General features: G+C 37.9%; 1 protein-coding gene across 1 annotated transcript; it reads right to left on the bottom strand.

The window, feature by feature from the left end:
- Positions 1 to 550: 550 nt before the first annotated feature.
- On the bottom strand, positions 551 to 23837 carry LOC107593935 (protein polyglycylase TTLL10-like). The gene is made up of 12 exons (XM_016283835.1): positions 23803 to 23837; positions 7836 to 8154; positions 6764 to 6869; positions 6355 to 6473; positions 6146 to 6266; positions 5941 to 6017; positions 3934 to 4120; positions 2970 to 3141; positions 2738 to 2878; positions 2177 to 2293; positions 1711 to 1804; positions 551 to 1435 (listed from the first exon to the last, which is right to left on the bottom strand). Exons 1-12 carry the CDS (start codon positions 23809 to 23811, stop codon positions 699 to 701), a joined length of 2199 nt encoding a protein of 732 aa, XP_016139321.1. The 5' UTR covers positions 23812 to 23837; the 3' UTR covers positions 551 to 698.
- Positions 23838 to 25229: the final 1392 nt, after the last annotated feature.

Genomic DNA, 25229 nt, shown 5'->3' on the forward strand with positions numbered 1-25229 from the left:
CAATGCCAGTGCACAGCTGCTTCTATTTTAACATCCACATGATTATGAACAACTGACCTACTCATTTCTTATGGTAATTTGATGGGAAAATTTTTTTAAAAAGCAGCTTAGCAGTTCTCTTCAAAGCTTAAAATTTGTAATTTAATTTAGTGTGCCACAAAACTCAGGTTCAAATCGTATATTTGTAATAGTATATATATATATATATATATATATTTCAAATAAATGTTTTTGTGTCAAAATGTTCTTTTGAACTTTATATTCATCAGAGAATCCTGGAAAAAAACAAGTTATATATAACGTTACTTTGTATATATAACAGTATATATGACGTTACTTTGAATTGTAAAACATTTTCCTCAATATTACTGTTGTACTGTATTTTTGTGGGAAAAAATGCAGCCTTGGTGAGCAACCAAGCATAACTCATTTGGTCAAAAGTTTTGAGCAACTAAGGATAAAATAGATGAAAAAGGTGTGAATAAATTGAACATTAATTAGATATATAAGTGGGTGACATGCAAAAAATAAAAAATGTTAAAAGTTAAAACGTTAAAAAGTTAAACCTTTGAAGGAGCATCCATTTGATTGGACATTATGCTTCTGGTGATGAGCAACATCATTAGTCATAAGCAGAAGCAAATTCTCATTATTCTGAGAAAAGCACTTATAATAGCAATTACACTATAGCTCATTTGTCATCCATCATCTTCCTGTTCCTTTACTTTGGCCACTTTCATTTCTGTCACCACAGTGTGGAGGGAGTATGGCTCAGCCAAATTAATCTTGGATGTTTTTAGGTTGCAGCTCATGTGCTCCATTTTGTCTGTTTGGTGGCCTTGAGCTCCAAGTCTTTGTGTGGAGTTTGAGCCTTTGCTCAGGGCTGGTGTAGACAATGACCTGATTGCACTTCTCACTGGCTGCGGAGGCACGTTGAGGTTGGACATCACTGCAGGATGTTGCCAGGTGCACTTGCTCAGCTGAAGCACAACACGAGAACGCAAGGGTTTGGGCTGGTGTGGTCGAAGCTGATTTGTTTCTTGAGCTTTGGATGTCAGAGGCTTCTGGGATATAGGTGAAGGTTGTTTCATTGGTAACTCCACAGGCTGCTGTGAAGGTGGGATGGTATTGGACAAAGCAGAGGAAGAGAGGACGGCGGTGGAAGGGACAAGACATTTGGCTTGAGTTTCCGAATATTTGCTGGCCCTATTGGTTGATTTCCCTGTTTGTGTTGCAATGGCAACGGTTTTGTTGGTGTTAATGTGGGTGGAGCTGCTCTTTGGGTGGAGGGTGGAGAAAGGCCTGGTGGTTTTGTGTCTCTGTTTGGTTATGGTCACAGTCTCACCACTATACAGCAATAGAAAATCTCTTTGACTGTTTAGCGGCAACAGTTTCAGTCCACAGCAAGACTTTTGGAAGATTTCCAAAGTAAGGTCTGAAATGAAAGGATGTCACATCTACAAGTGTTGTCACACCTCATCTTATCAAGTGCCATCACAAGCAACACATTTTCACAGCTTTCATATATGCATTATTCAAACAAACTAGAAGTTTTTATCTCATTTATAATGGCACATTTCACACTGTTGATGCATCACATTTAAAACACATTTGTTTGTACATAATTGATCAAAGTGTGGTTTAACTGAATATTTATGTATCTGTTAAACATATTCAATGCATTCAGAACTATTATTTACTTTAACTCACCGAGTGCCTCGGTGACTGTCTGTGGTATCACATCTTTCAGTACTTCACAGTTAGTATGCAGGGCAGGGTTACAATTCATCTCGAGCAACCAGACCTGCCCAAAACAAACACATCACATTACAATTTAAGTGACTTCTCAAACTATGAAGATGAAGATAAAAGGAGCTCTTTTGTTAAAGTGACAATAAATATATTTAAAATGTATTTAAAAATATATCTAATGCTTTACATTTTATAATTAATTTCTAAATTGTTATAACTAAAATAATTAATTTCTAAATTATTATATCAATTTATAAAAGTTATGTTTTGTCCAGTTTGACCATGGAAATTCAGTACTCTGATGAACTACGCTCTATCATACTCTGTCATATTACTAAATAGCCATCAATACAACACACACACACACACACACACACATTTCCATTCCCCCTGAAGTCCCTATAAACACTCTTTTGTGTCTCACCTTGAAATCCTCATCAATCAAGAAGTCACAACCAATTAGATCAAAGTAACCAAGTTTGCAGTCCAGCTTGGCTTTGACAGCTTGAAAGCACTGCATGATAATATGTTGCATCCTTTTCTGCAGAATAACAAAACATTCAGGTAGGATGCAGTTTAATGATTGAATACTGAAATTAAATGTTGTTCCTCTGTTTTAGAATTCATATTCGACTGACAAAATTATTTATTGTGTTTTGAGCTCCAAGATTATACTGGCCTTAATTTTACACATTTTTATTTTACTATTTGGTTTCATCTTTCTCAATGTATCTGATTCTCTTTTAATATTTCATATACTCCCAAAAACGTTGTTACCATGACAACGGTAAATCTGCATCCTTTCAAGCAATTTGAATACATCTACATGCAGGCATTACTTTAAAAGACACATGATTACTTTAAAGATACATTAAGATTAACATATATTATCAGTTAATTATTCTTATAACAACTTATTATATAAAACTATCAAACTGATTTGAGCATATTGCTCCGTTGATTTGTGAATAATTATCAAACTCACTGCAAAAGGACCCAGAGCCCAATCTTTAGGCAGACCCTTTGGCAGCATGTAAGTCTCATTAATGTATATATTGAAGCGCTCCATGGACCAAACGGTTTCCTCTTTTAGCAGGCTGTAGAGAGGATTTTTCTTCTGCATGTACTGAAACAAAGTCGAAATTGTAGTATCTTACAACCTGAATACAAGCAATATACATAATAATATTAATGAAGGTTTAAAATACACATCTTACTTGATTGGTCAGGTGGGCTGTTATATTGTCAGAGTTTGGGTCATAAAGGTTACATGTCAATCGGATGTAACCATGGCGAAAAAACACCATGTATGGCGAAGTGGAAGCAATTAGAAAGTATGACCGCACATCAAATTTCCGTCCTTTTAGTAGCAAAGGGTTCTGGATGTACCTTAAAAGAATCAGAAGAGAATACAAAAAAGCATTAGTACTGATTAAATATTAAATATTTTTTTTTAATTAAATTAATGTGAAGATGTATCAGGCATTTTTTATTATTATTTAATAAATAACATTTAATATGTTATTCTTCATTAATATATCCAAATACTTATTTTCCACCTTAATTTGCAAATAAATTCTTTAAAAATCCTACAATGTGATTTTCTGGATTTTTTTTCTCATTTTGTCTCTCATAGTTGAGGTATACCTATGATGAAAATTACAGGCCTCTCTCATCTTTTTAAGTGGGAGAACTTGCACAATTGGTGGCTGACTAAATACTTTTTTTCCCCACTGTATAATGTTAAGTTATTTAATTAGTATTCATTTAACTAGTATTTTTAAATATTTATTTACAAATTGTTGCGTTAATTTTGTACACTTTAATATTGCTGCAGATTTCAGTGAATTGGTTGCCATGCTGTTCTAACATCCTCAATAATAAAAGAGAAATCTTTGCAGTTTTGCCTTGCTAGCATGACAGAAACGGACCCATGACCTGATCGCTGCCTCCCTGCAGACCAGAAGCTTGTTAACTTACTCTGGTACAGCCACTGTATTTTGTAATGCTGACTGATTTCTGAATGAAAAGTTTCAAATGTGGACATCAAGATCTTTTTGATTGATGCCTGTGTCGTTGGCCATGGATTCGGCAGGATTATAGGACACTGCAGCCATGATTCACAGAATGATTACATATAATTAGAGCATGTGACCTTTTGAAATGGTCAGCTTTACTCACTGTTGAACAATCCGAGCTTGTGGCAAATTGAAAAGTGACTTCCTGTTGGACTGCTGCTCTATTGTGTTCTGCAGTCGTTCTCTGAATGCTGTGATGTCTTCTGGTGTCCGCAGTAGAAAAATACCACGGCCTTGGTTAAGGCCTGTGGGTTTGCAGATCCACATACTGGATGTAACATCGCATATTCCTAAAGGCCACACCAATTTTGTATTCATTAGATGCAGTACTGTGTTTATTTCCAAAGTTAGGAATTTATATATATACACTACAGTACAAAAGTTTGGGATCAGCAAGAGTTTTTTTTTAAGAAGTCTCTCAAGGCTGTGTTTATTTGATTAAAAATACAGTACAAACAGTAATATTGTGAAATATTATTACAAATTAAAATTAATATACTTTAAAATATAATTTATTCCTGTGGTGGTAAAGCTGAATTTTCAGTAGCCATTACTCCAGTCTTCAGTGTCCCATGATTCCTCAGAAATCATTCTAACATGATGATTTATTATCAATGCTAAAAAACAGTTGTGCTACCAAATTTTTTTTGGAACCAGTGATACTTTTTCGGGATTTTATGAATAAAGTTGATCAATTTAACATATCCTTTCTAAATAAAAGTTAATTTATTAAACAACAACAAAAACCTACTGACCCCAAACCTTTGAATGGCAGTGTTTATTGTTACAAAAGATTTCTATTTTGAATAAATGCACAATTGTGAACATAAGACACTTCTTTAAAAATCTTACTGATCTATGACTATGCACGCTAACGTTATAAAGAAATTCATACTTACATTCATAAAATACTCCTATTTAAATAAATACTGTTCTTTTAAACTTTATATTCATTAATGAATCCTGGAAAAAAACAACAACAACAATGAATCAGTTTTAACAAAAATATTAAAAAATATTCAGTTGTGCTACCAAATTTTTTTTGGAACCAGTGATACTTTTTCGGGATTTTATGAATAAAGTTGATCAATTTAACATATCCTTTCTAAATAAAAGTTAATTTATTAAACAACAACAAAAACCTACTGACCCCAAACCTTTGAATGGCAGTGTTTATTGTTACAAAAGATTTCTATTTTGAATAAATGCACAATTGTGAACATAAGACACTTCTTTAAAAATCTTACTGATCTATGACTATGCACGCTAACGTTATAAAGAAATTCATACTTACATTCATAAAATACTCCTATTTAAATAAATACTGTTCTTTTAAACTTTATATTCATTAATGAATCCTGGAAAAAAACAACAACAACAATGTATCAGTTTTAACAAAAATATTAAAAAATATTAACAATATCATGTGACATTGAAGAATGGGGTAATGGCTGCTGAAAATTCAGCTTTGTCATCATAGCGATAAATTATTAAAATATAAAATGAATGAAAATAGAAAACAGTTACTTTAAATTGTAAACCGAGTCGTAAAATTGTAATTGCACTTCAGTGATCTTTAGTCAGATGCATTTACATTGTGACAATGCCTCAGAGTATTTGCAATCAACTGTGTCGACTGTATTTTTGTTTACAAAAGTGTGACCCATATGGCCCATATAATTAGCCTCTTAGGTCAGCATCAGGTCAGTGTATCATGGGTTCTCCATGGGAGAGGTCCTATCAGGTCATCATGAGGTTACACTATCATTGGCTCTCCGTGTGGTGTTATCGTATTGTTTGTAGCACATTTGTTACCAGGTATAAAGGTCTGGTCTCACAGACAGTACCTTGGGTTAAGATTGTTTGAAGGATGACACGCTAACATCATGGCTGAAAAACTGTTACACTGCTACCTTCAGTAAATTCTTTTCCCCACAAGAACTCTATTTTATGTATTAGAGATATCTAGTACATTGGCGAGCCTACCAAACCACTGTTCAGCCAAACAAAATCTAACAACAGTGAGTAAGAGACCACAGTCAAAATCTTTAAAAAATCTTAGGGACCCCAAACTTTTGAATGGTATCTGTATCTATCCATATAGTCGTACCATTAAAGAAAGCCTCTCTCTCATCTTTCATATCCATACGAAAAGTGACAGGAAAAAAGTCCTCCAGCCTCATCCTCCTGCAGCATGTAAACAAATTGTGTATGTAGATGCAGTAATTAAATAAAAATAAGAAGGAGAAGAATATTGCAGTGCCGATATATTTTATGTTATTCTGGTACTATCAAAAAGTTTTTCCATTTATAACCTGTTTCCACGTCCATAGTTGACCTTGCTGCTGACTCTGTCATACTCCCTTAGGCTGTTCAGAAGACCTATCTTAGTGGTCAGGACCTTATTATTGGGTATCTGGTAAATCAACTGGCCACCTGTATGAAAATAAACAGACAAAGTGTAGAATTATTATATATATTTTTTTCATGATTGCTGTGAACTTGACATAACGAAACACATCACCTGCTTTGAAGCTGTAGTAGGCAGCAGGTGATTTAGTTTCACACCACTTCAGCTTGTAGTCCGTCCTGGTCTTGTCACATATGCGCTGCCAGCCTCGACTCTCACAATATGACACAACTCTAAATATCAGATCAGACCAAGATATCTGTCATGTTTGAAAGGTTTCAAAAAATGGTTTGATAAATTATCAAAAAGTAGCTAATCTTTTTTGTAATATTTCTTTATTCATCTCATGCTCCTCTCATGGACCTCTTGCAGACTAAAGACCAAGACCAACACCAAAACTGCAGTGTCATATACTTTAATCATATACTTTAAAACAACATAGAAAAATCACTGTTAAAAACAAATATCTATCAACTATATCCCACCCCAAACACCTTGGTCAAAGTTTTTTTTCTTCACTCACATGGAGGCTCCATTTCTCCCCCCAAAGTAGAAGAAGGGTCCAGGGCCCCTTGGATCTTCAGGCCGCTTGTCTCTGTCCCTCTCAACAAATGAGACACTCACTGATCCTGTACACACAAGAAATACAAAGTAAACTTCACTTAAAAATAATCACCTAAAATAATACAGGGACTGTATTTTTCATTATATATTGAGACAAATATTGGATGGAAAATTGTATACTGTAACGCGAATACTGTAATGTGTGTCGGCTGGGGCGATCAAAGTTGCAGTAGTGGGAGACACCTGATCCGAGAAGGTGTTTAATTCATCTCACCTCCTCTTCCTGACCCATGACTACACTTAACCCTTTATCATGTTGACTAGTTTGTTCGCCGACACTGAGCCAATACAGTCAATACTGATTAAATAAGTCATATGACAATTACTGTGGCATTTTAGTTTTAAAACATATCAGTACTACCAATACTACAGTATATTAAAATTAGTGACAATTGTTTTTATGTAAATTATTAACCAGAAGCATCATTGCTTTTTAAAATTTTTCTTAAACATAAGATATTTTACAAACATAATAATAATAATAATAATTTCAAAACTAAAATAATTGTAAACATAAAATCAATTTTACAAGCAGAATTTATTTTATTTATTATTATTGCGGTTGTTGTTTCTTTGTATTTATAAAGTATGAATTTAATCTTTATATTAATTATAAGACCATATATACTATTCCAAGTTACAGGCTACATTGTTTTATGGGTGCACTCAGTAATCTTTCCCTTATTACACAAGTTGTAGATATAAAGAAATAAATAATACTTAAAATATTCATTGTCAAATCAGTAGCCTAATACAAACTTTTACATGGAGCTTTTTGCCTCATGGGGGCAGCCATGTTGAGATCAGTCACATACTACTCACTGTATCCCCTAATAAATAGACAGCATTTTCTCATTGCTTTGCATTTCTCGTGTTCTCATCTCTATGCTAACAGTGCATTGACTAGTAAAGAACAGTACAGAATCCACGAGTGTCTCCTCATCTACAACAGCACAAATACTCTTACACACCTGGCAGGGCTCCATCTGTATGTTTTACTCTGTGTATCTTCTGAGTGACCAGCCTTCTCCTTCGTGTCTCCTTGTTCTTCTCCATCTGCATTTCAGCTTCATTCCCAGGTTGCAGCACCACAAACTCGACCCCAGCATTCAGCGGGCTGCCCTTCTCCTCCTCGTCTGATTGGCCCTGGTCGTCCATCGTCTGCTGTGAGTCTCCAAGGACATGCTGTGTGTCCTGTCTCTGTCCAGCACCTGGCTCTTCTCCGTGCTGACGGGGCTCAACCCAGATCTCACATGACATCACAGTCACACCCCTCCAACCGGTCCAGATCTACGGAGCAAAAAAAAAGGATTTTCCACCAGCACCGCCCGACTGACCTCTGGAGAGCCAGTGATCCAGAAAAAAAGCAACATCAGATATGCATGGCTACGTTTCAGCTTGGTGAGTTATTTAATGTGGTCCCTGGAATAAAACAGAGGAGTTGCTTGAGAAAATAACCTTGAAACTGCGGAATCAAAAAATGCTTTGAGCTTAATTTACCAAAACAATACATTGATATCATGGTAAAATGTTTTTTTAATCATTAATACATCTTTAAAATGCATAATTAAAGACATCATATACTTTTAAGACACATTAGATACTATTTAACCAAGAAAGTGTTTATATATTTCAGCAATTATATATTAGCTTAGCAACTACTTTGAATGTAGTAAATACAATTTTTAATGAACTTACACTGATTTTGGAGATCACAAAATGTTTTTTTTCTTCCTTTCCACTTTTTACAAGTTGCTGTCTCCTCTGGGAACAACTATACTGTTCGTGTTTGTATGATATATCAGTCTAACGTTGTTTGTTCAGTCCATGTACTTAAAAGACTTTTGGAGCATGCTAACTCAGTGCCGACCAAACTAGCCAGGCCAATGTAAACAATTACTTGTTACCTAGGAAATGGGTGTCTTAGCAACAGCTACTACAGGCTAGAATCTCAGAACAAAAGAATCACTCCAGGAAATGATTCCCAGTGTTTCCAACATAACACCATCCATTATTAATGGTCCTAGATCACTGTTTTGGCATTATAGTAATATGAGAATGCATTTTCAAGCACAATGAATTGTCTGCACTGATACTGTTTGTTTTATCCCTCTTAAGCTATTGTGTTCAATCAGGTGCAGAACATACTAGCCATGGGGAAACTAGATCTATTGTTGGTTCAAACAAAACACACTCATCCTTACTGGTTCTTCTTTTCTTATTTTGTTCTATAGCATTAAATATCCTAATTTCAAAATGGATGAATGCCCTATTTAATTTAATGGGTTTAATTTCTTGCCTATTTATCTCTCTTTATTTTTTTTAGGTTTGTGTCATCGTGAGCAAAGCACAAAGGTAAAACATCAAACAAAGAACAAACCCGTAATAAATATCAAACCCAAACACACCTGTCTCTATGCAATTACTCTAATAAGAAAGATAGACACTAAACAGATCTTCATATTCGCATTCTAATTGTGTTAACAATATTGTGTTGCATGAGACTCCTAAAAACAAGGATTCAATCTGTATTTCCACATGGTGATGTAATGATTCTATGAACTTTTTTTCTAATTTAATACAGTTTTTACATTAGAAACATATTATCGGCATAATAAATGAGTGTTAGAATGTCACGATCAACTTCACAAATTTACACTGACCTGGAAAATGTGAAGAATATGAAATATTACTTTGTTTCAGAATTCTAAAAATGTCGGTATGCTTCCAGGTTAAAGTTAGATTTCCACATTTTGCAGTGAGGACAGAGATGTGAACCTGTATACATTCAGGTCCTGCAAACGCAGATCGAGATTTATTCTATATATGTTTTATATCCAGAGGCGCTAGTCATTTCCCACATATTCTAAATTTCAGGGTGTGAAAATTACTGCTCTTTATAACAACTGACTCTGGAAGACACACCCAGACACCAGTGGCAGTTAACTGTAATCCCACTCCTGACACTCCCCCCACAATCCCAATAGTTTCATCTAGGTCTTGCTCAATGGGTAGAATTAATCCAGTGTGATTAGGAATTCATGGAGCAAAAGAACTGATTTTACACCACCCATTTCAAGAAATATAGTTATACTTATTAGCAGAATACGTACTCACTCATAAAAAGCTGATGATAAATACATATTTGCATCGCCTGAAAATGTGAGTGGTGTTTGCCTGTGCAAGCCTTTCTAAACTATATTATGAGAGTCAATGAATAAAAAAAATTTCTTTTTAATTTCCGTTAATTTCCTAATGTTTATAAACTTCTACAAACGATTTAATTGTATAAAGTAAAGAAAGAAAAAACATTACGTCTTGCATCACGTGAATATGTTTGTGGATTGTCTTTTGCTTGAGGTCACAAGCTCTTAGCCGCGTTTCCACTGTCGGGCCAAAAGCGGGCGTGCTAGTGCGTGCCAGGGCCGGTCGCGTTTCCACGGTCACTTCCGGGGCTTGATCGTGCCTCAACGGCCCCGGGCCAGAGCGGGCCAGAGCGGGCCAGCGGGGGCCAGCGGGGGCCAGCGAAGCTCTTAGCCGCGTTTCCACTGTCGGGCCAAAAGCGGGCGTGCTAGTGCGTGCCAGGGCCGGTCGCGTTTCCACGGTCACTTCCGGGGCTTGATCGTGCCTCAACGGCCCCGGGCCAGAGCGGGCCAGAGCGGGCCAGCGGGGGCTAGAGGAGTGGTTATGAACAAAGGCGGAGTTTCTCCGCGTCTGGAGAGCGTCAGCGCCGCGGATCATTTCAGAAAGTTAACAGCTATAACACCAGCATTAAAGAGTTTTAAAATACGTTTAGTTCAAATCTCACTTTCAGACAGCAGCGAGTGTTTGAAATAACTTGATCCGATGTATATTATGATCAACATACAAGGCAGATTTTTTTATAAGCGATGCAAAAGACTATGCACGCTAACGTTACCATAGTAAACATGGTAAATACGACCGCTTGAAGAAATCAGACGTCAACATCTTATTCACTATCACAATCGTGTATTTATTTAGTAACATGTTTTATCTGTCAGTCTTGTCTCGAGAGTTTAGCTCCGCGTATGTCATAAAAAATATAAGAATGTTTTTTTGTTCGGGAGCTTTTATAAAAATATAGAAATGATAATTCTTTCTAAATGTGATGAATGTACTGTGACTACAAACAGGCTAAACAGATACAGACTCGACTGAATAAGTAGGCCTAGGCTATGTTCATACCGCGCTATTTCTGTGTGACTAATTCAATCCTGATAAATTAATTCATTGTGATCAATGTATCACTTATTATTGTGAAACATCAATGCTTTTGGATTTAAATCTTTAACAAAGCATACAAACAAACGGCCGCTTTTATCATGTTCGTTTTGTGATCGCGCTAGTTCCAGTGACTTATTTCTTATTAGGTTTCTGACAAGTTCTCTTTTTTGCTGGTGAAATGATGGGGTTGCGCGACGTTGTCCCTGAGAGGCTTGTAAAGGGCGGGGTTTAGTGAAGCGCAGCGGAGCTTCTGGCCCGACGGTGGAAACACAGCGTGATTTTGGCCTCGGTGCTACGGTCCGAGGCTATTAGCCCCGTCCGGCCCGTTTAAAGCACTGGCTCGACAGTGGAAAAGCGGCTAATGTAGGGTGATCATACGTGCGATTTTCCCAGGACGCGTCCTGGCCAGGATTTCTATATTGCCTAAAATATCCTGGCCAGGACACGTCCTGGGAAAATGGCACGTATGGTCACCCTAGGCTAATGCAGTAGCTTCATGTCGTCAGATATGGCTTGTGGTTAAGTATGTTAGTAGCCTACATTGCTGGTTTCAGCCACACCTTGCCAGTAGACTGCAATCTGATCGACGCTGTGTACAGAGTGCTGTGTAGGTGGACAAAAAAACAGGTTTGTTTTACAGCCATGTAACTCCCCTGGCGCACCATCTGCTTATGTGTGTGTGTGTGTGTGAGTGAGTGAGTGAGAGAGAGAGACAGAGACACAGACACTATATTTGTTTTTGGAGGACTGACCCATTCCTCATCATTGCAACCAACCAAGAAATACTGAATAATTTACGTATACAGTAAACCAATGAGCACTTTTTAAAGATTTTTTTTGATTTCTAAAACTCACCATAACTTTGAGACACAATGGAGTGTGGAGGAGTGGACAGGAAAAGCAATGCGTTTGTATGCCCTGAACAGTTGGGGAAAGAGTGATGTCATCTTATTGTCATCATGCTATGCCAACAATTACTTGTTTCTCAGTCACCAGAACTTGATTAACTGGTGTATTACTGAAGTAAATGAGGGGTGACATGGTTAGTTTCTACAATGAGGAGCATTAATGAAAGAAGGAACACAAGGCCCTTTAAAAATGTAATCTTAAAATGCACAGGAACAAAATTCAAATACAGATTAAAAACAAAAAAGTATAATTATCACTAAGGCTTTTCTTTAAAGTGTTTGCTATCGCTGAACACAGAACGTTCTTAATAATCGAGAATATGTGGTTAGGAGTTGTGATAAGAACCCTTTGCAAACTAATCTGGGAGTTCCCTATCAGTATGACTACTTATCACCTTAAAGCTATGTCACAGCCGTTTAAACACGTGTTCATCCTGACAGCCCCGTTCCACTTAATTAGCAATCCTAGGTTAACCTCACCCTTGTTGGTTGGAATCTAGTTTGACAACATCTGAGCAAGCACAGACCGGTGCTGGAATTCTCCACTGTGCTTCTAGCAATGCGGAATTCTTTTGTGATGTCACGCGATGGCAGGCTCTCCTGCTGTCTTCACTTGAACTTCTGCATACTTGTTTAACTCAATCTAATGCTCATAAACATTTAGTTTTATAATTTACCTAATTTTTATTTTAATGGCAAACAAACTTAGATCGATTCACAATTCTTCGCTTGATTATCCAATTACCATTAACTAGATAAATAGTTTCTATTATAATGCTGATGTACTGGATTATAGAAGTAATGGTATTGTAAGTGTAGTTTACACTAGCATGATAGGAAAACACCTGGGAAACACCTTTGCTACTGCTAAGAAATGTTTCTAATTGAATGAGTCACCTGAGTGCTTGGCAGCATTTAAGATTCTGTCTGGGTGTATCTCAACTATTAACATTAAATTATAATTATGGATTTAAAATAGGATCTCACCCTGAAGCCATGTGACTTTTCACAAAAATGTGATTACTCTAGAAATGAGCATTTACATCAGAATACCTAAGATTCTGCTGTTTTTTGTTTTACATACCATTTTGTTAATTCGTAAAAAAATATATATATACACACACACATACACACAACAGATGCATTGACTTGATCAAAAGTGACAGTATCTTCACTTAAATTATTTATTCAACATTGATAATATTAAGAAAAGTTTCTTGAGCATCAAATCAGAATATTAGAAAGATCATATGAAACTGAAGACTGTACTAACGGCTGCTGAAAATCCAGCTTTGCCATTATAGGAATAAAGTACATTTTAAAATATATACACAGATACAAAATGTTTTTTCTATGGTAAATTGTAATATTATTTCACTGTATCACTGTTTTAACTATTTTTTATCAAATAAATGGCGAGCATTAGAGACTTCTTTCCAAAACATTAGAAATGTACATTCAGATAATGAACAAAAGGTCCTTTGTAATTCTGAACATGGTTATTTTTAGTTGCTGTACTACTACTCTAACCGATAACAAAAGAGATTTAAAGGTCCTTCCATGTCATAGTTTAAAGTTGGGTGCTAAATGCTGCATTATAGCAGCAGACAAAACACTCTGTGACAGACTATTTCAGAGATGACAGAAATGGCAAATAAAGGGCCATTGTGTTGGTTTTGTATCAGAACTTTATTGAGCCATTGTGTCATTTTACATTCAAACTTCAAATGATTCATTCATATGACTATTCACAGCAGTTTGTGTTTGAGTACATAGGTGCATAAAGGTAAAAAGCTCTTTTACGTATCATTGTCCTGCTGTCCTTGCACCTCACTACGACAGGGGCCTCATTGGCAGTGTGCTTTCCACAGCAACACAATGAGGTCCTGGCAGAACAGGGCAAATTGAGGTAGTTAAAAAGGAGCTCTGTTCACATGTAACTGGATCTTGCTTTGCTCTGAGGCCAGGCATTCCGGTCGACCCACTGAGGAGTCACATTAACACAATGACCAGGCCAGCAGCAGAGCCAGACCCAGATTTACTGACAGCCATTAACATACACCTTACCTGATCGCTGAAAACATGCCTGACTGACCTGATACAATCAAAAGAAATGTCTCGGACACACTCAATTAAAGTCTCAAGTGTTTGCATTATTTCTGTACCTTTCAACACACTACAATTGATGTTATATTCACTTTCGTTGCTCCAGTCCACATATTTGCAAATCAGCAGTTAGTTGGAAAGAAACTAGTCAACATAATGTTACAGAGTGAACACTGTGGGCTTTTTTTCCCCATGTGGAATTTAGTTACCATGGTAACACTGGAGGATGGTTGTGTTGGGTAATCAGCAAGTGACAAAAATAATTTTATCATGCCCATTTCTGATCTAGCTTTTTACATTCTGTGTATTAGTTGTAGTAGCCTACATCAACAGACTCAGTTTGCAGTATATATCAGAAGAATTATGATGTAATTCCTTGAAACAAAATGCAGTGAGCAAAAACATAAAATATACACACAAGTGCATGTCCCAGATGATTTTTCTTGCCAAGGCCAAATTACTTTTCTTGCAGGTTTATTGCAGAAACTTTGACTCATAACACATGGAAGAGAATTGCAAAATATCAGTCTTCCAGTGCAGGATTCACAGTTTCTTATAAAATTACTTGTATACATATACATATATTGCCCATTAACAACATATGTGAAGCCTGTTGGGAGTTATAGCTCAGGTTTGCATCCTAACGACACGTTTCTTGATAAAAGTTACCATGACAGGAGCTTAATTTGCATATATTGATAGGAAAATAACATTTACTACATCCTTCTATCAAGCACACTGAAGTTATTCTTTCAAGAGGACCATTCAGTGGGTTGAGATGTGAAAAGATGACATTAGCTTGTAATGGACGGCATTACCAGACAGTATTAGACACAAATTATTAGATCTAACCATGCCTGGTAAGACGCCCATCAACAGGCCTGGCTTTGTGACCTCACACCTGATAAAGAGGAAATGATGTTAACTCACAAATTAAAAATCATGCGATAAAGTGCTCAGTTTGGTTTATGCCATAAAACAATTTTGTTCAGAACAAACAATTGCTGAGGTTTGATCACAGCCAGAAAATGGACCTGCTAGGATTTCAAAAGGCCTAGATTGCGTGGTCATGTAAATACGGGCAATAAAAACACAAAAAAGGGGGATGGTGATTGACAAACGAGTCCATTTAATACATAAGAGAAGAATAAAAAAAGTACCCCAGACAAGCAAATATGGGTGTGGTCCAGTATTTGCGAGTCAATTCACCCACCTTAAACAAACATTCAGTGCCTCAATGACTTTACGACCATTGCTTCTGCCCACACATCATGTTTTAAGGGAAGGAAAAACAGGACTTTCTGTTCCCTTCATAAATTTAAAAGTGGCAAGGGACATCATAGTTTAAATTCCCATTTCCTGTAACATAAATTACTCAAGGTAAAGCTCCTAAAAATGCTGTCAAAGACCTGTTATCTACCGCTGAACGACATGTTTAACATGGACATTCGCCAAGATGATTTTCTGTGGGAAAATATATAGTCAGGGATAAAAGACGGAGAGGGTTAAACAAACATTCAGTGCCTCAATGACTTTACGACCATTGCTTCTGCCCACACATCATGTTTTAAGGGAAGGAAAAACAGGACTTTCTGTTCCCTTCATAAATTTAAAAGTGGCAAGGGACATCATAGTTCAAATTCCCATTTCCTGTAACATAAATTACTCAAGGTAAAGCTCCTAAAAAATGCTGTCAAAGACCTGTTATCTACCGCTGAACGACATGTTTAACATGGACATTCGCCAAGATGATTTTCTGTGGGAAAATATATAGTCAGGGATAAAAGATGGAGAGGGAAAAATGGGAAGAGGAGAAGTTGAGGATGTCATTATGTCTATTTTTATCAGGAGGGTTATGCTGAGCTCATGTGTCGGTTGCAGGATGTGCCACGCAGGTAAAACGAGCTGGACCAATCACTGCTCACCTGCTATCACAAAAGCCACACTGAACATAAGAGGGGGAGGGGACAAGGAAACTTTCAGCAGGTCTGGTTTAACAGTCAACCGACTGGTATTCTTTAACTAAGGCTGGGTGGGGTTCAGAAGTTTCAAACACAAAATGGAACACGGACATGAATGAAACAAAGTCCCTCGAGTCTCTTCTTAGATAATTTCTAAAGGCTTTCTTCCAAAGCAACATTTCAGGATTGTGAACTTTCTAACTGCTGATACTTTACCACATTGCTTTCTAAATTTCAACATGCAAATTGTTTCCCATGAGTAAAAACACACAGTACAAAAAGTATATCCTAGGCTAGTGTAGAACAAGACTACACCAGGAAGTGCAGAGAGGCCGTTATGGTTTCTGTGGAAACATGGCTTATGCATACAGTATTTACCTATTGTCAAACAAACACATGCTCTGATGTGGCTTTCTCATCCCAACGGTGGAAACAAAGCCAAAACAAATGCTGTCAAACATCGAAGTAGCGATAAGAATTGCTGCCATGACAACAGTAGAGTCATTCCCATATCATATCACATATGTGACCCTGGACCACAAAACCAGTCATAAGGGTCAATTTTTTTGAAATTGAGATTTATACAACATCTGAAAGCTGAATAAATAAGCTTTCCATTGATGTATGGCTTGTTAGGATAGGATCATATTTGGCTGAGCTACTATTTGAAAATCTGGAATCTGAGGGTGCAAAAAAATCCAAATACTGAAAAAAAATCGCCTTTAAAGTTGTCCAAATGAAGTTCTTAGCAATGCATATTACTAATCCAAAATTAAGTTTTGATACATTTACGGTAGGAAATTTACAAAATATCTTCATGGAACATGATCTTTACTTAATATCCTAATGATTTGTGTCATAAAAGAAAAAAAGATAATTTTGACCCATACAATGTTTTTTGGCTATTGCTAAAAATATATCCAAGCGACTTAAGACTTTTTGTGGTCCAGGGTCACATATGAGGACATGTCAAATAAGTTGCAAGTAGACTAGCATTATAATATTTGTACTTGAGTGACTGGAGTGAACTAACATGAGGACTTACCCTTGAAGCAATGAGGTCACCCAACAAACATCGTTACCAGACAGTGTTAGAAAACAGATACACAGTCCAGCACTGTCCGGTAAGATGACTGCTAAGTGCCAGCGGAGAGGGTTAATATTTCCAGGACACTGATACAGAAAGATCTGGATCTGACGTTAGCGGACAGCCATCATCATCATTACCAGGCAGTATTAGAGAAAATAATGAAATCCAATGCTGCCTCGTAAGATGGAGAAGACTACCCAAATCAATCTTAATAAGCAGAAAAAAAATCTCAGTCTGGTGAAATATATCAAATGCCACACCAAATCAGCACCAAAACATTGCTGAAACATACTACTAAAAGAACTATAAGCTACCAGTTCCTTTGTTTAAAGTTGGATGGCACTATTTGGGGAGTCAACCATAGAAACCACACCAGTTCTTGATAACAGCTCTGACTCAACTGTCCCAGACAAAGGGTATGCCAGCAAAATATCCTGCTTTGCTTAAAAACAGGTAGAGCTAGTACTGCACATGGCTTTGTTCATCTGAAAACTGCAGCTGAGGCGCAGAGTGGGCCACTGAGACAGTTAATAATTGCCCAAACCTGTTCTGACTGGTCTGATTTGACATCATGGCCAGGTTGGGAGGGCTGCTCTCTTTAACAATATAATGTTGAGACAACAAAATATGCATTTCTGCTAAACGGCGCCCCCCAAACCCAACCCCTTGGCACTGAAAGCAACAAAGGCCTTGCTGGGTGGCGCTGAAAGATTCACTCATCCTCACAGTGCATGATACATACCAAAAACCCCGGTTGTCTTATTAAACGTGAGAGAAACGGTATTACTGTGAGTGTGGGAATGGTTGACGGATGCTAATGTTAGTTGACGCACTATGTAGTGATAACAGCGTGCAGGAATGTTGTTCTGGACTGACCTGCCACTGGATTCGCCATTGAGAAGGTCGATCTAGATACTTCCTGTTTACTGAGTAACGTCTGTAGTGCACAAAGTGAGAAAATCCATCTTTGGCATACTGATAGTCGAATGGTTTTTCACAAATTTGAACATAATGGCTAAATATTGGAGAGAACTGGTAAAATTACTGAATGACCTAATTTTAATGATAAAATAAAAGCAGATTAGGCCTTAAAAGTACTTTTTGTATGAACGTGTAGTAGTAGTTGTTACGATTATACTTTTCAAATGCCTAAAATGGTAAAAACAAACTCAAAATCATGCAAATTATTTAAAACTATTCCCACAAAGCAAAAAAGTGACAAAGAACTCAATTTATAGATCTCGTGAGAAAATGAGAAATGAGGAGAGTGTTAGAGGGAGCAGAAGAAGAGAGAATGGGAGGGAAAGAGAGAAAGAGAGTGCAAACCTAAGGGTAGAGAGAGAGAGAGCGCGCGCCTGTAACCTTACCGTCATGAAAGGGACCCTGGTAAAGTAACAAAAAAAAGCAAGTAAGGGGGAAAAGAAAGACAAAATAAATCTCAAATTTCCAGCAAGTGCTTGAAAAGGCTTCAGCTTCCCCTTGCTCAGTCAGGACCCATGAAATGAAAAGCCCAAGCAGACCTGCTCTCCCAGACTGCAGCCTCTATTTGGTTAATCATCAGCATTATAAACCAGTGCAGCAGGCCTTCTGAGAAAGAGAGGAAGAGAAGAAGAGAGAGAGAGAGGGAAAAAAGAATAAGTCAGAAGCAGAAAACGTTTTAAGCACATACTTGATGGTTCTCGTCTATTTTCTGTGGGAAAATATATAGTCAGGGATAAAAGACGGAGAGGGAAAATGGGAAGAGGAGAAGTTGAGGATGTCATTATGTCTATTTTTATCAGGAGGGTTATGCTGAGCTCATGTGTCGGTTGCAGGATGTGCCACGCAGGTAAAACAAGCTGGACCAATCACGGCTCACCTGCTATCACAAAAGCCACAATGAACATAAGAGGGGGAGGGGACGAGGAAATTTTCAGCAGGTCTGGTTTAACAGTCAACCGACTGGTATTCTTTAACTAAGGCTGGGTGGGGTTCAGAAGTTTCAAACACAAAATGGAACACGGACATGAATGAAACAAAGTCCCTCGAGTCTCTTCTTAGATAATTTCTAAAGGCTTTCTTCCAAAGCAACATTTCAGGATTGTGAACTTTCTAACTGCTGATACTTTACCACATTGCTTTCTAAATTTCAACATGCAAATTGTTTCCCATGAGTAAAAACACACAGTACAAAAAGTATATCCTAGGCTAGTGTAGATCAAGACTACACCAGGAAGTGCAGAGAGGCCGTTATGGTTTCTGTGGAAACATGGCTTACGCATACAGTATTTACCTATTGTCAAACAAACACATGCTCTGATGTGGCTTTCTCATCCCAACGGTGGAAACAAAGCCAAAACAAATGCTGTCAAACATCGAAGTAGCGATAAGAATTGCTGCCATGACAACAGTAGAGTCATTCCCATATCATATCACATATGTGACCCTGGACCACAAAACCAGTCATAAGGGTCAATTTTTTTGAAATTGAGATTTATACAACATCTGAAAGCTGAATAAATAAGCTTTCCATTGATGTATGGCTTGTTAGGATAGGATCATATTTGGCCGAGCTACTATTTGAAAATCTGGAATCTGAGGGTGCAAAAAAATCCAAATACTGAAAAAAAATCGCCTTTAAAGTTGTCCAAATGAAGTTCTTAGCAATGCATATTACTAATCCAAAATTAAGTTTTGATACATTTACGGTAGGAAATTTACAAAATATCTTCATGGAACATGATCTTTACTTAATATCCTAATGATTTGTGTCATAAAAGAAAAAAAGATAATTTTGACCCATACAATGTTTTTTGGCTATTGCTAAAAATATATCCAAGCGACTTAAGACTTTTTGTGGTCCAGGGTCACATATGAGGACATGTCAAATAAGTTGCAAGTAGACTAGCATTATAATATTTGTACTTGAGTGACTGGAGTGAACTAACATGAGGACTTACCCTTGAAGCAATGAGGTCACCCAACAAACATCGTTACCAGACAGTGTTAGAAAACAGATACACAGTCCAGCACTGTCCGGTAAGATGACTGCTAAGTGCCAGCGGAGAGGGTTAATATTTCCAGGACACTGATACAGAAAGATCTGGATCTGACGTTAGCGGACAGCCATCATCATCATTACCAGGCAGTATTAGAGAAAATAATGAAATCCAATGCTGCCTCGTAAGATGGAGAAGACTACCCAAATCAATCTTAATAAGCAGAAAAAAAATCTCAGTCTGGTGAAATATATCAAATGCCACACCAAATCAGCACCAAAACATTGCTGAAACATACTACTAAAAGAACTATAAGCTACCAGTTCCTTTGTTTAAAGTTGGATGGCACTATTTGGGGAGTCAACCATAGAAACCACACCAGTTCTTGATAACAGCTCTGACTCAACTGTCCCAGACAAAGGGTATGCCAGCAAAATATCCTGCTTTGCTTAAAAACAGGTAGAGCTAGTACTGCACATGGCTTTGTTCATCTGAAAACTGCAGCTGAGGCGCAGAGTGGGCCACTGAGACAGTTAATAATTGCCCAAACCTGTTCTGACTGGTCTGATTTGATATCTTGGCTAGGCTGGGATGGCTGTTCGCTTTAACAATATAATGTTGAGGGAACAAAATACGCATTTCTGCTAAACAGTGGTCCCCAAACCCAACCCTTTGGCACTGAAAGCAACAAAGGCCTTGCTGGGTGGCGCTGAAAGATTCACTCATCCTCACAGTGCATGATACATACCAAAAACCCCGGTTGTCTTATTAAACGTGAGAGAAACGGTATTACTGTGAGTGTGGGAATGGTTGACGGATGCTAATGTTAGTTGACGCACTATGTAGTGATAACAGCGTGCAGGAATGTTGTTCTGGACTGACCTGCCACTGGATTCGCCATTGAGAAGGTCGATCTAGATACTTCCTGTTTACTGAGTAACGTCTGTATAAACTCCATCTTTAGCATACTGATAGTTGAATGTTTCTTCACAAATGTTAGCATAACGGCTAAATATTGGAGAGAGTGTAAAGAGAGTGGAGAGGTGGTAAAATGAACTACTGATCAGATTTTATTGCTAGATTAGACCTACAAAGTACTGCATAGTAGTCGTTGTTGTGATTAACTTTTCAAATGCCCAATTGTAACAGTTAAAATGGGGAAAACAAACTCAAAATCAAGCAAATTCTTCAAAACTTTTTCTACAAAGCAAAAAAGCGTGACAAAGAAATGAATTTATAGATCTTGTGAGAAAATGAGAAAGGAGGAGAGCGTTAAAGGGAGCAGAAGTAGAGAGAATGGGAGGGAAACGTAAGGGTAGAGAGAGAGAGAGAGAGAGCGTGCCTGTAACCTTACCGTCATGAAAGGGACCCTGGTAAAGTAACAAAAAAAAAAGCAAGTAAGGGGGAAAAGAAAGAAAGAAAAAAAAATCTCAAATTTCCAGCAAGTGCCTGAAAAGGCTTCAGCTTCCTCTTGCTCAGTCAGGACCCATGAAATGAAAAGCTCAAGCAGACCTGCTCTCCCAGACCGCAGCCTCTATTTGGTTAATCATCAGCATTATAAACCAGTGCAGCAGGCCTTCTGAGAAAGAGAGGAAGAGAAGAAGAGAGAGAGAGAGGGAAAAAAGAATAAGTCAGAAGAAGAAAACTTTTTAAGCACATACTTGAGGGTTCTCGTCTATGGTCAAAGTCCATCTGTGAGAATAGGTCTCCCCTGTTCTGTTTTTCCTCTCTCTTTCCCTCACATTTCAGCTGTCGTCAGGTGCAGGTTTAACCTTTCCTGGCTGTCTGCACGGGTCTCAGAGTTGAGAGTGAGGTGTGATCAGGTAACCCTGCCCTCCTGGTTGGAATGTGACTCCATGCTGAAATGGACAACCTGAGGGGTAAACTAGGCTTGGGTTTAATCAATAGTTTGTGAAGAACAAAGACAAGGAAACCCTAAACCTTACTTAAAGGCGGGCCTCGCTCCGACGACTCTAATTGCGCTTCAGGTTTAAATGGATGTGTTGTTTCCTACTATATGCATGCAAAGAGATAAATAATTTGATATATTCCAAGGTTTCTGAGTTTAAAAACTCCCTGAGATCATGCAAAACTAGTATATTTCCTTGCTCAAAATAATTTTTCCTGATGGGAATAGGAAGTGGATACGGGTTATTTGCATATGTGGTATTTTTCCATAATTTCCAGAGAACTACTTTCAATCTTTCAGCATAATTATGCAAAACATCTTTATTTTTTAAATGATGCTAAACATCTTTTCTTAATAATCTTCTAAAAAGTCTAAAAAAATCTCATCTGACATTTTCAAAAATGTCTAAAAATGCACACCTGCTTATAGATGGCGTCCCATGAACATGCTTAATGTGCACCGAGGCAGATTGCTGCTCTTAAGTACACAAGTTCAATGTGCCGGACTTCCGTGACCTCTCACCCATACACAGTAATTAATACACCATTTTCTTCCCTCACACGAAGGAACAAACACTACTGCATGAACCACTGGTCGCTTCCAGCACTAACGGCTCTGTGATAAAGGCTTCATCGGCCTCCAAACGTGGAGATCTGTTACCTTTCCACATTGTCCCGGGGAGAGCTGAACTCTCATAATGCTTCAGCTGGGTTATAGAACTGACAAATGACTCATTCAGATGAGGGAATGAAACAGACTCATTTTCCTCCACCCACCAATCAAAACCCTCCACCTCACTGTGCATCCATTGTGCTGCCTAGCCGACATTTTCTTTCCACTGCAGACAAGCTCTTTTACAATGCATTTATCAGCAATAATGAAATGACTGGATGACATAAGCCTGCCTTTCGAAGCGATATCAAGACGGTGTCACTACAAGAGAGGAGTTAGTATTAATCTAAAGCAGCGATCGTGACTATCAAAAAAGAAGGATAAAAGAGCAGACGACAGCTTAGTGCATATAAGCTAATAGACACTTGTTTGTGTTCCGCATCAGAAGCCGACAAAACAGCAATCATCGTCTTGCTTCCTCTGAAATCATGCCAAAAAGACACGCGAAGACAAGTCTTACTACAAGCAATCAGGAAAGCAAATGCAATTAATCTTTATATGCTTATAGAATAAGGAAAATGCAAACTAAATGCTGCTGTTTTTCAGTATTTTAACACTATAAAAAGCTTTCAAAATATGAAAATGTTTAATAATTAGAAATAACTCACAACCCCATTCTTTATCAACAAAGGCCTTTTCTGTCAGTCATTAGATATTAGCGAGCGTCCTTCTAAAGCTCTATTTTCAGCAAAAGTAGAGAGGTCTCCTAAGCCCCCTCTTTATCCTCTTTGACAAGTCTGGCGGTTTGCCTCTACCTGCCCAAACTGGTCTATCCAGTCAAGGAATGACGGTTTGTGTCCATTGTGTTCTCTTTTTCTTTCCGTTTAAATGGATTGGAATTTGATACAGATTATCAGAGCCCTAACCAACTTCAAAAAACATCCATGTTCTATGTCACTTATGAGTTCTTTACTTTGAACTGTACAAATTGTAAATACCACTGTGTGGCTACCATGACATGGTCTGTTAGCAAACAGGAACATAACTAAGAGTGGGGACAACGAGCGCAAACTCAAGCAAACCACGCAATACAAAAAGATATGAAAAGTTTTAGTTGAAAAAGAGTTACCCGTTCCATCCTCCAACTGATCCACTAGATACCAGACACACCACACTGCGTCAGTTACGCCGCTTGACAAGCACATCCTTCTCTTCTCTCTTCGGCTGAACGACGCCCTTAAGATTTTTGCAACCCGTAAGCCAGGAAGGTGACCATCTTTAGAAGGGAAATCGGATTCCCAACACGACACTGGGCGTAGAGCAGGTGAGTCTTTGTCTCCACAAAGGCACTCTTCGCCGGGAGCTCGAGGTGATGCTACCTGTTTAACCTCTTTGAGAAGAGACAGAATTTGTAAAGAGCTTGCTTTACATGTAACAGGCCCCCTCCACCCCCACAGGTGTGATTTTCATGCCTCAGCCAATCTCCTTAGCCTCTAGCGCTTGCAGGTGTGTCCCAAACTCCATGATAGGTCAGTCCCGCCCAGGAGAGCCTTCTCCAACCACCTGCCCCCGCCCAACCTGCTTTGTGTTTATGATGTCATCTCCAGCTTTGCGTGATTGCACCTTCTTTTCCTATTTCAACAGAAATAGTCCATTCATGTCTATTCTAAAACACTCACCTGTTATCAGAATACAGGAGAAATTACATTTAAGAAAACACGGCCTGTACAACCACAGAAGTAAAACTAAGAAGCAACTGCCCTTTGCCCTTTTTCGTATTCCCACACCCATCTGAACTGTAACCTCAATCATATTAAACACACTAACAGTGAGTTAGACATTATGAGCCGAGGGGACACAGGTACAGTCAGGGTTGTGGCTATGTATCATCAGGCCTTGAGGCATCTGCTCTAATCCACTGTCTGCTGCAGGCTTGTGGGCCCGACGATACACGCTGGGGCCCAGTGTAATAGCTGGATTCGTTTAAACAATGCAGACTGACTTGATACTAATCCTATGTCTGACAAATGTCAATGAAATTCAGGAGAAGATATTCTAATGGGCAAAAATTGTCCCATTGTTGTGAGAATTCATAGCATTCAGCATTTTCTCTACAAGAAATATGTGGGGATTTAAGGCTAAAAAATCATTTATTTACCTAGTATATTTACATAATATACATATAAAAACACACAAGCAAATAGTTTGCAAAGCTAAAAACCCAATATAATATAATATAATGGCCTATACAATCATTTATATGACTATAAATGATTGTCTTTCAGATAATCATATAATGGATAATGAGAGCATTACCGCCATAGGAACTGTCAGGGGCACAAAGAAGCACATCTTAATGATGTTGTTAAGGGGGTTTTTAATGGGCAAGTGACTCCTCAGCCATCACTGATTGTCTGTGAGCATCATGCCAGAACAAAAGACTGAGGTTTTTCCCATGATAACCTGATACTTTAAGGTGTGGACCATGTTGACCTGCCTTACTTTGCCATCAAGGGCACATTAGTCTCTTTGCACTAATCTGAACTAAAAACATAA

Source organism: Sinocyclocheilus grahami, unplaced genomic scaffold (genome assembly GCF_001515645.1).
Source record: "Sinocyclocheilus grahami isolate Dianchi unplaced genomic scaffold, SAMN03320097.WGS_v1.1 scaffold177.1, whole genome shotgun sequence".
Lineage (NCBI taxonomy): Eukaryota > Metazoa > Chordata > Actinopteri > Cypriniformes > Cyprinidae > Sinocyclocheilus > Sinocyclocheilus grahami.

Bases quoted from the DNA above. Each gene is read 5' to 3' on its own strand.
- LOC107593935 (XM_016283835.1), bottom strand. The intron at 6,870-7,835 runs GTGTGTAAGAGT...TTGTGTGTACAG, and splicing joins TACAGATGGAGCCCTGCCAG to GATCAGTGAGTGTCTCATTT. The intron at 2,294-2,737 runs GTGAGTTTGATA...GTTATTCTGCAG, and splicing joins GGGCTCTGGGTCCTTTTGCA to AAAAGGATGCAACATATTAT.